Consider the following 16,386-nt stretch of genomic DNA (forward strand, 5'->3'; position numbering starts at 1 on the left):
AGTGAAGTATTGTACTTCGCTACATAAAAAATCCCATCCGTTACTTGAGTAAAAAAAAAAAAATTAAGTTAAGACTAACGAAAACAGAAAGGGAGAGAAAAGCAATCGCGCCCTAAACCACTAGCCTAGTGATAATGATCAGCATGTAGCCTACAACAGGACATGAATCAAGCTTTCTGAAAGTGATGGAGATGGAGATGGATCACGAGATGCATCAGATTACATGTGTAGCCTAACCTATGAAAGTGTATTTTCCGCTATTTCAATGGGTTGTCTCAGTTCGTTTTTGCACTAATGATAGCGGAGATATTCAAGCAAACACCATGGGATTTCGTGTTTTTACGTTTGTGCTTGCCTTTCTTTGGAAAGAAGTTTATTAGCAGTTGTTTCCCCTCATTTTGATGTCTCTCTTTTTAGTAACCTGACTTGCGACTCGCAATGCTCAACTAAATAAACAAAAGATAGACTACCTTATGAATCGTGCAGGCGGACTAAACCATTAAGCTCTTTAGCAAGGGAGAGTGAGAGTGACCTTAGACAGTTTTCACTATGTTTTGTATACAAAATCCAGTCAGTCAAACTTTAAATTTCGTCTGACATTCATTTTGACATTTAATTTGGAAGTTAAAATATTCAGGTAAAATAAATATATGGTGGACATATATATATTTTCAGTAATTAGCTTAAACGTCCTGTGAGTCTATTCGAATTTTTCACCACACATTATATTAACACACATATAAAAAAATCCAAACATAAGAGTTATGTGTATTAAAGTGGAATGACACAGGAAAAAAGTATTGAACGTGCCTACTGAAATTTCTTCAATAGCCTACTTTGTGGAAAAGCCTTTGTAAAGACAGCTTCAAGACATTTCCTGTATGACAAAGCTTATTAGTCACAGTATCAGGTGTGATTTTGGCCCATTGTTCTAAACAGATTCCAGGGGTCCCTCTTGTGAATCCTGATCTTTAGTTACTTCCAGAACTGTTTAATTGAATTTAATTGAATTGGCTGCCTTCAAGTCTTTCTGGAGCTTTCTCCGAGTGGTCCTTGGCTCTTGGATTTGACTATCCTTCTGACTCCCTGGTCAGAAATATTGCGAAGAGATCCTGCATGGCAGTGATGTTTCTTCCACTTGCAGATAATGGCTCCCATGCTGCTTACTGAAGATTCTGAAGTTTTGAAATGCATCTGTAACCAGTTTCATTGATATGTTTTGCAACAATAAGGTTGCAAAGGTCTTGGGAGAGCTTTTTGCTTTTATCCATCATGAAATATTTCTTGTGTGACACCTTGGTAATGAAAAACCTTTTTATAGCCCATCAATATACTAACCAAGCTTATATTAATTTGCACAGATAGAAAGGATAACTACTCTAACTACTTACAGATTCCAGCTCGTTCCTTCCCTTTCCTTGCCTTAGTGCTTTTTCTTAGCTTGTTCAATACTTTTTCCCTGTGTTATTCCACTTCATTACACATGAGTTGTTTGGATTTTTTATGTGTGGATTACCTGAGTTATTACTAATGCCTGGTGAAAATGTTGTATCCCCCGTATTCCACTTTTCAAGGGCCCTCTCCTCCATTGGGGCCCTATACTTCCCACTCTCCCCCCCAGTTCGACGCCCTTTAATCTGCTGAACCTTCTGCTCGTTTCCAAATATTAAAAAAAAAACTCTCTGCAACTCAACATTAGCCTGCCTGCCTCAGCTGCCTGTGAGGGGCTTTTCAGTTGTGCTGGATTACTGTTCACTGCAAAGCGACGCAAGGATGAGTGCAACTAACTTTGAAAATCAACTACTGCTCAAACTTAAAGGAGAACTCCATTTCTCAACGTCACCGAGTACTGTCGGTATAAACAAAACTGAAACAATCGGTTTTACCTAGCTCGAGTTGCTGCAGCTACAGCGCTACACACTGGGAGCATGAACATGGCTGCCTTAGCTGCTGGCTGCAGCAACTCGAGCTAGGACCAAAGTCCTTTTCAGGCAAGTACCTCCACTCGGCGGCCATATTGCAACACTTTTTGGGCACTTATCGTGCATCTATTTCGGCAGAAATGCGTGTGCGTAAGGCTTCACGACACCAATCTTGCTCCAGCAGCGAGATCACAACAGATGATTGGCATGATGTCTTCACAGCACATCACATGATTGGCTCAATGTATTTTACAACACACCACATGATTGGCTCAATGTATTCACATGTCAACGTTTTGCCGCGGTTGTGATATTTGTAGACAACTGACTAACCCCCTGCATTACTATGGAGGATTTTTTGAGTGCTGTATCTCCTCATTAGAAAGTCTCTGGTAAAACTGGTTGTTCTGGTACCCCCCCCCCCCCCCAAAAAAGGTAACTAAGTAACTTTTTTAGTTACTTACATTTTAAACGAACTACTTTTTACTTTTACTTAAGTACATTTTCAGATCGGTATTTTAACTTGTACTTAAGTAATATTTCATCAAGGTATTGGTACTTTTACTTGAGTACAATATTTTCGTACTTTTTCCACCTCTGCACATTTGTCCCTACACTAGCATCCACAGATGACCCATGGCTGTTCGTTGACCCATAACAGGTAGTAAACTGGAGACTAAACACTGCATTTATTTCAAAGCACACCTAAACATGCTTTCAACACTGCAAAAACTGCTTATCTAACAAAATCTAACCAAGTGTTATTAATCTTATATCAAGATAAAAAAGACTAGTTGGTATTGTTTTCAGTATAAAGAGACTTACCTAGCGCTTTCTTGTGAAAACATTTGACTTAATTTAAAAAAAGATTGACTTATTTTAAGACATCTCATCCTGAAAACAAGCAAATTTGTTTGCCAGTGCGTTAAGCAAATTTGTCCTAAAAACAAGCAAATTTGTCTGCCAGTGCGTTGAGCAAATTTGTCTTGATAAGACTCCTTAAAATAAGTCAAAGTCTTCTTAAATTAAGTCAAAATGTTCTTTTGAGAGGGCGCTAGGTAAGTCTTTTCATACTAAAAACAATACCAAATAGATTTTTTAATCTTAATATAAGATTAATAACACTTGGTTAGAATTCATTTTTTGCAGTGAAGTATTACTCAGTTGTACAGTTGTTCTGTTGTAAAATCACAGACAACATCTACAGTGTTCTTTTTTATTATCAGGCTAGGAAGGAAATTGCATGTCCTGCATCTGATCTGTATCCACTGGTGCGTGTGCCTAGTTCTGTGTTTAAAGTGTCACTCGGGTCACACTGCAATTATTGCAATACAAACAGACTTCTGTGAAAGATAAGACACCATCCTTCCACAAAAAAAACAGCATAGTAAGACATCTTCTTTCTTCATTGTCAGGTTAGCTAGATAAGGACATTGACTGGTTGTTATGTTTATGGCTCTCAGCTGTAAACTGAAGCAAGACGTTACACAGCTCTGTTGGGAGAGTCACTACCGTGAGCAGACACTGAAAACTAGCATGGATGCCTATCCTAATACTGTTATGCCCTAAGGCTAAAATTTACTGCACATTAGCTGGACATGTGGTAGAATCCCCTGTAGACCCTAATATCATTCTGAAATGACTCCAATATTCGCAGGATGTGAAAGCAATACACCTTTCCATACATTACTGTAGCTTCACTCAAAGGAGAGTGACAAACTTCTTTAAACTTCATTTAACAGTTCATTGAGTGAAATAATCTTTTAAAATCTACATTTCATAGACAATTAACACCACCAATTAACATTCTGGGGTAACAAACAACACTCGGTTCAAACACTCAGTGATTTGATGAGGGCATCAATTAATCAAACAAAAAAACCCCAACAAAAACAACAAATAAAGATGGTCAACAAGTAAACAATCACCAATGAATTAAACAAAAAATGATAGTCAAACTAGGGGAGTGATATTAGCAGGATATTCAGGACATACGCATCAGAGAGCTGCAGTACTCACATGGTGAGGTGGTGTAGGTGATGTGGAAGCCGCGGTCGCTGATGCTGAAGTCGGTGTGGAAGTGGATCCATGCTGCTGGGCCGGTGGTCTGCAGAGGGGGTGGAGAACCCGTGGTACAGTGCTTCCCCAGCACCGGATCATCAGGAAGCAGCCCGTCTCTTATCTAGTTCAGTCCACAGCATACACCAGCGAGGTGAGAATGTTTGGAAACAGAAAAAAAGATACTCAGTTGATTGTATATTCAATACGTTTAGATACACAAGATAAGATTTTTTCTTTAAATTCTAATCAGACTAATTGCATTAGATTCTTTAATTAGCAGCAGCAAAGCTTTGTAGGCCCGCATTGTGTTTCTACCCTCACTTATTTTGTATCGCCTTTTCTAAGGGCCAAGCAGTGAACCCATTGTGATTCTTTCTTTTTGTATTATTCAATGAAACTTGTTGCTATAGCTTTGACACAATGGCATCAAGTTCCCATGGTAACTCTGGACTACTAGGTTTGGTCCCCTCATAAGATAATTGACCTATCGCAAGCCCCGCCCATCGAACGCGGATGAGCCAATGGCAGTCCAGTAGCTCCGCACATGTAGATAAAGTCCGACAGCTTCACCTTACGGCTCCATAGAAATGCATTGGAAGCCGTGATTTTTTTCCCGTTTTTATGGGATTGTATAGTGATGTAAATGGAAAAGGGACGGCCAAACGACATGTGTGGGATTAACGCAACACCGATACACAGAATAATGGCTTTCAATCTTGATTATGCTTTTTTGTTATTATGTTAAATTAGATTAAATTATCTCCTCCCAGCTCTCCCCTATTTTAAGCAAAGGGTTAAGCTTACTCCTTAGTAATTTTTTATAGAAAGTGATTTCGAATATATAACCCTTTTAACTAAGGTTTTTTTTAGGTTTGTAGATGTCACATCCCAGCACACACTGATCTGGGAACAGTAGATGTAGTAGAGTCTGCCACAAACTCATGCTGACTCTCACCTCCAAGAAGTCAAAATTGCAGTCAGGATGTTGCTCTATACTGAGCGTCCCGAAGGCAAATGTGATGAGAAGCCCTGGGTTCACATTCACTGTCCAATAGCAGTCTCTGTTGGGTGGATAGTTGCCAGGGTAACCAGGTGAATTGATGGAACCATAGGTTTCAGTCAGCTCCCCACCACAAACTGAGGAAGAAAGACACAACCAACGATTTAACGATTCAATTTCTGCATTAGTATAAAATGACATCCCTGTCTCACACCAATAATGTTACAAAAAAATGGTCCCTACCAGGTGTTTTAGACTCCCAGGAAACAGTGAAGCCTCCAGCATTAATGGAGCTGTCGGCACGGAACCAGAAGTAGAGGGAGTTGTGGGAGCTGAAGAGCTCTGCAGGAGCGGCGCTGCCACAGTATTTCCCGAGCATGTGGGCAGAGGCACTTTCACCATCATGGATCTGCAGGAAGTCAAACTGGCAGGTGGCGCTGTTCTCCAGACTGAAATAGGGGAATGTGATCCTAATAATCTGAGAATACAAACAACAATGCACAATATCAATATACCGTAGCAATTAACAGCTTTTACCATGACATGAAAGTGACACTGTAAACCTTGAAGTGTGGGCGGGGTATGCAAACCTTGCTTGAGTCCACCCTGATGACCCAGGCACAGCTGACCTGGTGTGGGTACTGATCATGGCCAGGGTTTGTGGGGTAGCTAAAGGTCCCAGCAGGACCAGTGAGGACCCCACCACATGCTGCAACACAAAACAGTTCTAAGACTAAGAGGGCGTAGATGGATACAGCATACAGTAAACGTGCAATTGCTGCATAATTACAGGCAACATAATATACTCAGAATAAACAGAACATCACAGGTGGAAAGTAACGAAATACATTTACTCACATTACTGTATTGAGTAGTTTTTCTGTGTATTTTGTATTTTTTAAGCAGTTTATAAAATCTGTATTTTAAATTTTACTTGATTACATTTTGAGTGAAATATTGTACTTTGCTACATCAAAAATCCCATCCGTAAAAAAAAGTTAAGACTAACGAAAACAGAAAGGGAGAGAGAAAAAAATCGCACCCTAAACCACTAGCCTAGTGATAATGATCAGCATGTAGGCTAGCCCAGTGGTTTTCAAAGTGGGGGCCGGGGCCCCCTGGTGGGCCGTGAGCCGGTGCCAGGGGGGCCTCAGCAAGTTGGAAGGAAAAATAAAAGAAACAAAAAATAAATACATTTGAAAAATTTTAAATATACCTTTTACTATGAGGGTTGTTATACAATGCCATTAGAATAATTTGTCGCATATCTGAACATTATATTTTTCATGATAATGACTGGGAATAATAGCAGAGCCGGACAGTAACGGAGCACATTAACTTGAGTACAGTACTTGAGTACAATTTTGAGGGATCTGTACTTTACTTGAGTATCATTTTTGGGGAGTACTCATGAATTTACTCAAGTACATTTGAGAGGCAAATATTGTACTTGAAAAATAGAAGAGATCCCTTTGCACAGCCAACTTAAAAAGGTGCTGGTGGATTGCAGGTTTTAAAGTTCATATATAAAAAGAGGTGGCCACCGCACACTGTTATATTTCTTAGTGATTTTTATTGAGCAACGCGTTTCGCCAGTTGCTTCATCAGGCAAGTGAGCGTGTTGAACGTGCCTACTGACATTTTTTCAACTACTTTGTGGAAAAGCCTTTCCAGCTTCAAGACATTTCCTGTATGACAAAACGTATACATGGATTTCTATGCAACGTCACGAAAACATGCGTGCGCAACCAAGAGGCAGAAAGCACCATAGAACAGCATAGAGCAATGCAAAAGAGCAAAAGAATAAAATTAGTTTTTGTGCTGAAAACTGCACCAATGGTTAGAGAATGTTAAATATGTTCAATATCCCTAAGGGAATGCATGTCTTCGCCAAAAATGACAAAATACGATGTTATATTAATAATGCAAATGAACAGCAAACTTTGAAATATAGTCTGAAATGAGATGTTATTATCATTGAGACAACAGGGGTATACAATAAAATCCGATTGTAGCTTACAGCAGACGACTATTTAGGTTAAGTTTATAACGTTGTGGACGGCCACCAAGCGTCTTCTGCCTCACGGCTGCGCGTGCATCTAGTTTTGTTGGTAAACGGGAAACCCGTGTATTAGTCGCAGTATCAGGTGTGATTTTGGCCCATTGTTCTGAACAGATTCCAGGGGTCTTGTGAATCCTGATCTTTAGTTACTTCTAATTGAATTTAATTGAATTGCCTGCCTTCAAGTCTTTCTGGAGCTTTCTCTGAGTGGTCCTTGGCTCTTGGAATTGACTATCCTTCTGACTCACTGGTCAGAAATATTGCGAGGAGATCCCGTGCATGGCCAGTTGATGATGCAGTGATGTTCCTTCCACTTGCAGATAATGGCTCCCATGCTGCTTACTGGAAGATTCTGAAGTTTTGAAATGCATCTGTAACCAGTTTCATTGATATGTTTTGCAACAATAAGGTTGCAAAGGTCTTGGGAGAGCTTTTTGCTTTTATCCATCATGAAATGTTTTTTGTGTGACACCTTGGTAATGAAAAACCTTTTTATAGCCCATCAATATGTAGGCTACTAACCAAGCTTATATTAATTTGCACAGATAGAAAGGATAACTACTCTCTAACTACTTACAGATTTCAGCTCGCTCCTTCCCTTTCCTTGCCTTAGTGCTTTTTCTTCTTTGTTCAATACTTTTTCCCTGTGTTATTCCACTTCATTACATATGACTCTACTTATGGAGTGGATTACCTGAGTTATTACTAATGCCTGGTGAAAATGTTGTGCCCCCCGTATTCCACTTTTCACGGGCCCTCTCCTCCATTGGGGCCCTATACTTCCTACTCTCCCCCCCAGTTCGACGCCCTTTAATCTCCTGAACCTTCTGCTCGTTTCCAAATATAAAAAAAACTCTCTGCAACTCAACATTGGCCTGCCTGCCTCAGCTGCCTGTGAGGGGCTTTTCAGTTGTGCTGGATTACTGTTCACTGCAAATTGACCAAGGATGAGTGCAACTAACTTTGACAATCAACTACTGCTCAAACTTAAAGGAGAACTCATTTTTTTCACATTTTTGACATTTCTCAACGTCACCGAGTACTGTCGGTATGAACAAAACTGAAACAATCGGTTTTACCTAGCTCGAGGTGCTGCAGCTACAGCGCTAAACACTGGGAGCATGAACATGGCTGCCTTAGCTGCTGGCTGCAGCAACTTGAGCTAGGACCAAAGTCCTTTTAGGCAAGTACCTCCACTTGGCGGCCATATTGCAACGCTTTTTGGGCACTTATCGGGCATCTATTTCGGCAGAAATGCGTGTGCGTAAGGCTTCACGACACCAATCTTGCTCCAGCGGCGAGATCACAACAGATGATTGGCATGATGTCTTCACAGCACACCACATGATTGGCTCAATGTATTCACAACACACCACATGATTGGCTCAATGTATTCACATGTCGACGTTTTGCCGCGGAAGGGTTGTGTAGACAACTGCGTTACAAACTAACCCCATGAATTACTATGGAGGATTTTTTGAGTGCTGTATCTCCTCATTAGAAAGCCTCTGGTAAAACTGGTTGTTCTGGTACCCCCCCCCCCCCCCCCCCAAAACTAAGTAACTTTTACTTAAAGTACATTTTAAATTAACTACTTTTTACTTTTACTTGAGTACATTTTCAGATCGGTATTTTAATTTGTACTTGAGTAATATTTCATCAAAGTATTGGTACTTTTACTTGAGTACTGAACACACACACACACACACACACACACACACACACCTTGTTGGGGTGTCTGGCACTGTGGCCCTGTCCACTGATTGGTGCAGGTGCAGGTGTAGCCGTTGATGCCATCTGTGCAGGTGCCCCCGTTCTGACACGGGTTGCTGGCACACTCATTCACATTCTGGTCACAGTTGGTGCCCGACCAGCCTGGGTCACAGTCACATCTGTATCCAGTAGTGGTGCTCTACAAACAAAGGGAAAGAATAAACATAGGAACATAGGAAGAATACACACACTGCACTGTAGAATTGTATGGTTTAACTAACAATTTACAATTAACTAACAGTTAGTGAGTAGTGAAGCATTGTTACTAAAACGTATCTGATATGCTAATTAAATGTCCCTTGTAATAAGGGTCAAAGGCCTGTGCGCTGATACTGTAAAAATGTAAGTGTAAAAAAAATAAAAAGATCAAAAAGCATATATAATTTGAATTTGGGATTGTGTGATCGTATGCCACACCAAGAATGCTGTGAGTGTGTGTGTGTGTGTGTGTGTGTGTGTGTGTGTGTGTGTGTGTGTATGCGTGTGTGTGTGTGTATGCGTGTGTGTGTGTGTATGCGTGTCTATCTGTCTGCTTGTGTAAACCACTGATCTGTAAGCATTCTTATAAGATCTATGGTGTAAGCATCCACACATATGTGCTCACATATGATATCTGAGGAAGCAACTGCTGCTGAGGCAGACGCACACTCACCACACACTGTCCATTGACACATGGGTTGTTGGTCTGACAGATGTCACTGACTTGAGTGCATCCTGTGGGCCCATAGCCATTACCCTGGTACCCCGGGGGGCAGGTGCAGACAGGGGTGGTACTTCCTAGAGTAGGGGAGAAAGGACCGGGGTACTTTTAAAATTGGCCACTGAAACATGATACAGCCAGGGGAAAAAGCGACTTCTTTTTTGACAAGAAATTAATTTGAAAGTAATTAAAATATCACGTTTACTCTGTGTGTATTGTGTATGTGTGTTTATATGTGTGTGTGTGTGTGTGTGTGTGTGTGTGTGTGTGTGTGTGTGTGTGTGTGTGTGGCAACAACAGACAGTAAATAAGATGGAGGGTCAGTTAAGCTGTAAATGCCAGTGTTAGTGTCTTAATAGCTCTCCCTTATCCAGATTACCACCGGTCACGCGCCCTCGTAAAAGAGAAAAACGCTACTGTAAGTGGTGCCAGTGTTTGTGCAAATGACTGAGGCTGTGTGTGTGTGTGTGTGTGTGTGAGTGTGAGAGAGAGAGAGAGAGAGAGAGAGAGAGAAAAAGAGAGAGAGCGCAAAAAGAAGAAAAACAGGACAGACATTAGACCTTATCACACCCATGCACAGTGTGTGTGTGTGTGTGTGTGTGTGTGTGTGTGTGTGTGTGTGTGTGTGTGTGTGTGTGTGTGTGTGTGTGTGTGTGTGTGTGTGTGTGTGTGTGTACTGTATACCTGGAACTGCAGTGCAGGTGGCCAAAGGATAGCAGCCTCCATTGTTGGTGGCACAGATGTTGGTCTGCGTGCAGGTCCTGCCATCTCCCTCATAGCCTGAGCACAAATCAATAACGTCAATGTGCAGTCAATCACAGCAGTGACAGTAGAGGATACATGTCAAAGCACTGGGATGGTGTCTGAACTCCCTAAGGAGGGTGGTTTTCGAGTAATGAGTGTAGTGGGTGGGACAGACAAAGAATGAAATGGAGAGAGAAAGACAGAGAGAGAGAAAGGGAAAGAGAGAGGAGGGGAGTGTAGTTAGAGAAAGATGTAGCAAAGATTGAGACAAAGCACGTAAGAGAAATTAGATAAAAATAGATGAGATGGAGAGAGAGAGAGTGAAGGAGGAAGGGAAAGGATGGGTTCATGATTGGGTGAACTGGAGGCTGGACATCTGCTTGTCATTACATTCATATGGTGGGGATGAGTCAGCACTCTGCCCAGCGCCAACTGGCATTCGACCACACCAGGACAGAACAGCAGTTGTTTCTGCTTCAAACCTTTAATCCCTATAGCAGTACCACAAAGGAGAAAACTTCTGACTCCATCAGGGATAGTCAGGCTGATCCCAAGCAAAGGTAAATACACCCAGACGTGAATGATGACAAAAGACAAAAGCGATGGTCCTGGATAGAGGCCTCTACACATACAAAGAGTGAGAGACCAAGTGAGAGAGAAGAGAAGGATAGAGAAAAAGAGAACAGATTATGAGAGCTGGGCAGACAGAAGGAAAACGACAGAGGTGTGTTGATGGAAATGATGGAGAGAGAAAAGAGGGGATTCAGGTAGAAGTAGCGCGAGACAGTACTGTACCTGGAGGACACTGGCCACAGTGAAAGGAGCCCATGGTGTTAAGACACTGCACCATGGGGGAGGTGGAGCAGCCGCCGTTGTTGGTGTCACACTCGTTAACGTCCTGGCAACTGTAGCCATTGCCTTGCCACCCTGTTACACACACACACACAATAAACTGTAACATGCCATGCCATACTAAGAAAGAGAAATAGCCTCAGTACAGACTTGATTATACACTAAATGTGTGTCCTAGAGACTTTATGGATGGCACAGATGGTGAAGCCCAGTCTTTCTAATTGTTCACTGAACATTACCATTGGCAAATCTAACACCTGGCCCTAACCTTATCCATACACTGTACCGTGATTTCCCAACTATTAGCCGTGGCTTTTACATTGATTTTGCTAAATTTCTTTGGCTATGAGGTTAATACACGGGGGCAGTTAATATGGTATTAATATGGTTTTGTTTCTTTTAACTTGCATAAAATACTTTCTTGCAGCTTATACACAATGTGTCTAATACACAGAAAATGATTGTAGTTGAAAGAGTTTCAGCAGATGCAGTAGTTTGTTTCTAATTAGAACGTCTGCAGTCTACAGGGGACCGTCGGATTACAATGTGTGTCCCCGATGCCTTGTGACAGTATTGAGATCTGAGGACAGGGTGAGTGTGTTGGGGAAAAAGCTCTGCTGCTGCTGTGGTGTGTGTGTGTGGATCAGGCAGTACCTGCTGGGCAGGCCCCGCAGTAGTACGAGCCCATAGTGTTGAAGCACTGCACTATAGGGTTGCTGGAGCAGGGCTTGTTGGGCAGGTTGCACTCATCCACGTCTGCTGTGCAGGCGGGGGTGCCCGGCGGAGACATCCACCCAGCATCGCAGATACACTTGTACTTGGGCTTAGGAAAAACACAGAGGTTTAGGAGAAACACAGAGGTATGAATGTAAGATACACTTGTACTTGGGCTTAGGAGAAACACAAAGGTATGAATGTAAGATACACTTGTACTTGGGCTTAGGAGAAACGCAGAGGTATGAATGTAAGATACACTTGTACTTGGGCTTAGGAGAAACGCAGAGGTATGAATGTAAGATACACTTGTACTTGGGCTTAGGAGAAACGCAGAGGTATGAATGTAAGGCGTGTGAAGACTGACTTCCCTTTTCTTTCATCACACCTCTCATTTCAGGCTCTATCATTATCTTATCTTTTTTTCCTCATTTCTCATCCAAATTAGAGATAACCTGGTTAAAACCAGACCGCTTCTCAAATTTCAAGTGAAATTGAAAGTGGGTATGGAAACGTCTAATTTCAATTCCAAAGAAAATAAACATCCATATCTGTTTAACCCTGTCGCGATCAGTGCAGCCATTGGGTGTGTTGAATGCATTGCTCGATCTGTTATCAAATAATCCCATGCCGGAAAAGCGATTGTGATTGGGTGTCAATAGCCTCCTTGCCAGACTGCAAATTTGCTTACAGGTTTATTTGGGTTCTCCCAGGCTAAATTAGAGAGACAGAATAACTCACTTTATTTCTATTGTTGGGTACATATACAGTGCAACTACTCACCATTACCCTATATATAATGCCACTGGATTAAACCATTAATCTGCATCACTTCAGTCATATAGCCATGCATAGCAATTGTAAAAGAATTCTGAATGATCTTATACTGGTCTATGGATAGGACCTTCACATATATTGCTAATCATTTAATTTAGAAATATGTGAGTAATAGGTTTGCCATTCATTAGGGCATTCCATCCATTTTGGTGTAATGGGAATGAGTCATCAATTACACACAGTGACATTCATTAGCTATTCCACATGTCACAGAGATTGCCAGAGTAGGTAAGGGGTGTTGCACCAGCAGTGCTCAGGGACCTTCAATTTATTGCATGAGAGCAGTTTTCTTTCCTTCAATTATGCATTTAGCTGCAGTAAAAGCAATATTATGTGTCTGCATGAATAAGTGCCTAAATCGTTAAGGTGCATATCTAGAGCCCAATTTAATATGGTGGCTGCACAAAGAGACCTCACGATTAGCTAAGCACTTAAAAGCCTCAGGCAACTGACCTTTGGCAGTGACTTTCATCAAAGAGGTTTCGCAAATCCAAATTATTCTAATGCCAGTGGGCTCACAGGAGATCATTTCACTTCATGTTTTAAGTTGTTTGCTTTCCCAAAAGGAAAATCTAAAGTGTAAGCAGCTACAGGGATAATATGCCTTCATTAAATCTACAGAGAAATGGATTCAAAAGACCAACTTGTACTGTGAATCAACATTTTCTTCTCAGGGGAGTCTAGTGCCCTAAAACATAATCAGTTGGTTTGCTCTGTTGGTTGTTCTACCTGGTTTGGTGTGACACGGTCAGAGTCGATGCACACCCCATGCTCACATAAGTCCTGGCTTCCTCCTGCACAGTCATCATAGCGGGATGTGCAGTGTGGCCCGTACCATTCTGCTGGACAGGTGCAACTGCACAGAAAATAACAGTGAGACGGTAGCATACACCTCTTGATCTGCTCAGTAACAAGTGGAAAGAGTGGACAGAGGGCTGAGAGCTAGCCACTAAGAGCTCCCAAAAGAGAGTTTTTACTGAAACAGAAGGCACTCACATTGCACAAGCAGAACCCTGAATTCAATCTGTAGACCACTAAGAAGTTAGTGGCCAGATTTCCAACTGGTAGAGTTAAATGTTATTCTATTGCTAAGTCGCTTTGGATAAATGTGTCTGCCAAATGAATAAATGTAAATGTAATGAAAATGTTGCATGAAGATGAACATACGTGTAAGATCCTTGTGTGTTGACACAAGTGGCGCCGTTCTGACACCCTTGCGTGGTTCCAACATAGATCTGACATTCATTCACATCAACATTACAGTTGGGACCCTGGATAAACATAAGTACACAAATGACATTATTTGTGTAATTAAAACACAGTCATAAATTCACATCAAAGGGCCAACCTGTTTTTACCAAAGAAAAAAACCTTGGGTGATTACTTTGATTATGGTCAATTCTGTCAGAGTACATTGCATGAGTCAGTCACTTACCTGCCAGTTCTCTGGACAAATGCAATAAAATGAGTCCAGCAGGTTTAGGCACGTGCCTGCATTCTGACATGGGTTACTAGTACAGGTCTTCCTCTGTACTGTCTGTTCATTTGAATGAAAGAGAAAAGAGAGCTCAGTGATCAAAACAGAAAATGGCTCTTACTGTCATTCAACTTGGGTTTGAGGCCATCAAAAATTTTGCTTGTCCAAATATCAAAATATCTAAAGTATTTACCTGTTCAATTGTCTGCACCTTAGTTTCAAGAGTTGTAACCTGGAATCACAACAAGCGTGGAAACAGCAGTGTTAACCCTTAAAGGTGTAGGTTTTTGAACGTTCTAAGTTCCGCAACAATTGAAGGTTCTACAATTCTATGTTGAATTCAATGAACCCAGATATTCTTTAGAACGTTCCGGTACTCCTTTAAGGGTTAATAATGGCGATGGCAAAGTGAATAGGGCATTTAAATTCTAAAAGGACAAACAATTAAAAATGGAGGTGGTGGCATCTTACCCTTTCTTTGACTTGATTTAGCTGGTTAGTTATATCCCCTCCGGGACCGTTGGTCTTTAAGTCATCTATGTCTTGTTTATTTGTTTTAACCTGGAAGCAGCAGAGGAATTCTGGGATAAATGTTGCTGAGTCTATGGCACATTATACTAAAAAGAATGTGTGATATTGAACACACTAGGTACTGAATAATAAAGACTGAACATCGCTGCTGGAAAGATATGCGTAATCCAAAAAAAAAATTACAAAGCATTGTTATTTTTCTCGACACCACGCGGACAACAGCCCAGAGCTTCAAGTATTAAAATAGTGAACTGAGTATGTGCATATTCCACATGGTTGGCTTTTAGTGTGAAAAGGGGAAAGGTGAGGCAGGTCTTACCTGATTCAAGACCTGCGTCAGGTCCTCAGTCCCAACTTTGACACTTCCTGAGCCGCCTGTCTGGAAGCGGATGTCTTTATGATCTCCAGTGGAGAATATGAGATGGCCACTTTCTGACACCATACGCGGCCTACAGGACATGAAACCATTACAGAACACATTCCACACAACATAAACATACATGAAAGTAATAAAAACAGATTAAATCAAGACACAGGTCAAACAAGAGTTCACATGAAATATCTGATGTCCTGAGTGTTAATCAATCATTGCAGCTATCATGACTTACTATGCTTGCGAATGATGAAAACATAATGGGATTACAATACAGTATGATGCTATGCTATACCACTGGTATACCACAGTTATACCATTATAAATGCAGTTTGCCCCTTGCATGCAGTAAAACACTTGTGCAAGTTATGGGTTTATGGCTAAGGCATGATACCAATGTGATGATGCTGGTTCTGATGCCGGCCCTCTCTATTTCCACCACATACAAAAAATAAAATAAAATCAGCAACAATCATTTCAAATTTTGGTTTTGCAAATTATTATTTTCTTCAATCACAAATTAATGAGAAAATAATGAATTCCAATGGTACAAAGTTCACCAGGTACTTCTAAAATGGTTCACCAAACAACTAAATCAGCATTCTTCCATAGTGGTATAGATTTTAACAGTATCAGTTACTTACACATCCTGTTATTTAACTTAACTGGCTAAAAAAGAAGCTATAATTTTTCGTGGAATATGGCATGCCCCAATTTCAACATTGCTCTGCCAATTTATCCAATTTGAATAAGAACAATAAACACTCTGATAATAGAAACACAAACCTAATAGCACCTAATAACACATGCTCTAAATCTCTAAAATTATATTAGAAAACTAAATTGATCATTTCCATCTCCTCATTGATTGATTGATTGATTGATGAGTACTGGCAAACTGGTCACTTCACTCTGTTTCCAAACCTATTAAAAGAAACTGGAAGCGTAATGCTGCCAACTCACTGGTCACTGCTGATGTCCCTCTTGCTGCGGCTCCTCGTCTGTTCCCCCTGCTCACACTGGAGTCCAGTGAGGAAGAGCAGGGCGAAAAGAAGCCATGCTAGCCGGTGTGTCTGAGCCATGCTGACAGAGCTGGTCCCAGGACGCTCATCAGACACTTCTGCACACTGGTCCCCAAACCACGATCTAATGCCCCTCACGCTGCACAATGCCCTTTGCCCCCTCAAACACCCTTCTACCTGTCACAAACATCCCATAATAGTGAAATGGGAGGAGGCCCTTAGATTTGCAGAGCTGCTATTTTACTTTATTGGGTTACTGTCTGCAGTCCATCACATGATTTTAGAGATGAGTAACCAGCATGAAGGCCCGAGGCCTGT

General features: G+C 41.2%; 1 protein-coding gene across 1 annotated transcript in view; it reads right to left on the bottom strand.

Moving 5' to 3' along the window:
• The window catches only part of cubn (cubilin (intrinsic factor-cobalamin receptor)), a 57,904-nt gene extending 41,737 nt beyond the window's left edge, over positions 1-16,167 (bottom strand). The window contains exons 1-16 of the mRNA XM_042068124.1: positions 16,010-16,167; positions 14,993-15,122; positions 14,614-14,703; positions 14,336-14,374; positions 14,101-14,202; positions 13,833-13,936; positions 13,395-13,521; positions 11,769-11,937; positions 11,058-11,189; positions 10,203-10,298; positions 9,471-9,595; positions 8,771-8,957; positions 5,574-5,692; positions 5,227-5,461; positions 4,939-5,120; positions 3,942-4,104 (exon numbers count right to left, since the gene is read on the bottom strand). Of these exons, the coding sequence (XP_041924058.1) occupies positions 3,942-4,104; positions 4,939-5,120; positions 5,227-5,461; positions 5,574-5,692; positions 8,771-8,957; positions 9,471-9,595; positions 10,203-10,298; positions 11,058-11,189; positions 11,769-11,937; positions 13,395-13,521; positions 13,833-13,936; positions 14,101-14,202; positions 14,336-14,374; positions 14,614-14,703; positions 14,993-15,122; positions 16,010-16,128 (2,119 nt within the window). The 5' untranslated portion in view covers positions 16,129-16,167. The remainder of the gene's footprint in view (positions 1-3,941; positions 4,105-4,938; positions 5,121-5,226; positions 5,462-5,573; positions 5,693-8,770; positions 8,958-9,470; positions 9,596-10,202; positions 10,299-11,057; positions 11,190-11,768; positions 11,938-13,394; positions 13,522-13,832; positions 13,937-14,100; positions 14,203-14,335; positions 14,375-14,613; positions 14,704-14,992; positions 15,123-16,009) is intronic.
• Positions 16,168-16,386: the final 219 nt, after the last annotated feature.

The sequence above is a fragment of the Alosa sapidissima genome, chromosome 17 (assembly GCF_018492685.1).
Source record: "Alosa sapidissima isolate fAloSap1 chromosome 17, fAloSap1.pri, whole genome shotgun sequence".
In the NCBI taxonomy this organism is placed as follows: domain Eukaryota; kingdom Metazoa; phylum Chordata; class Actinopteri; order Clupeiformes; family Clupeidae; genus Alosa; species Alosa sapidissima.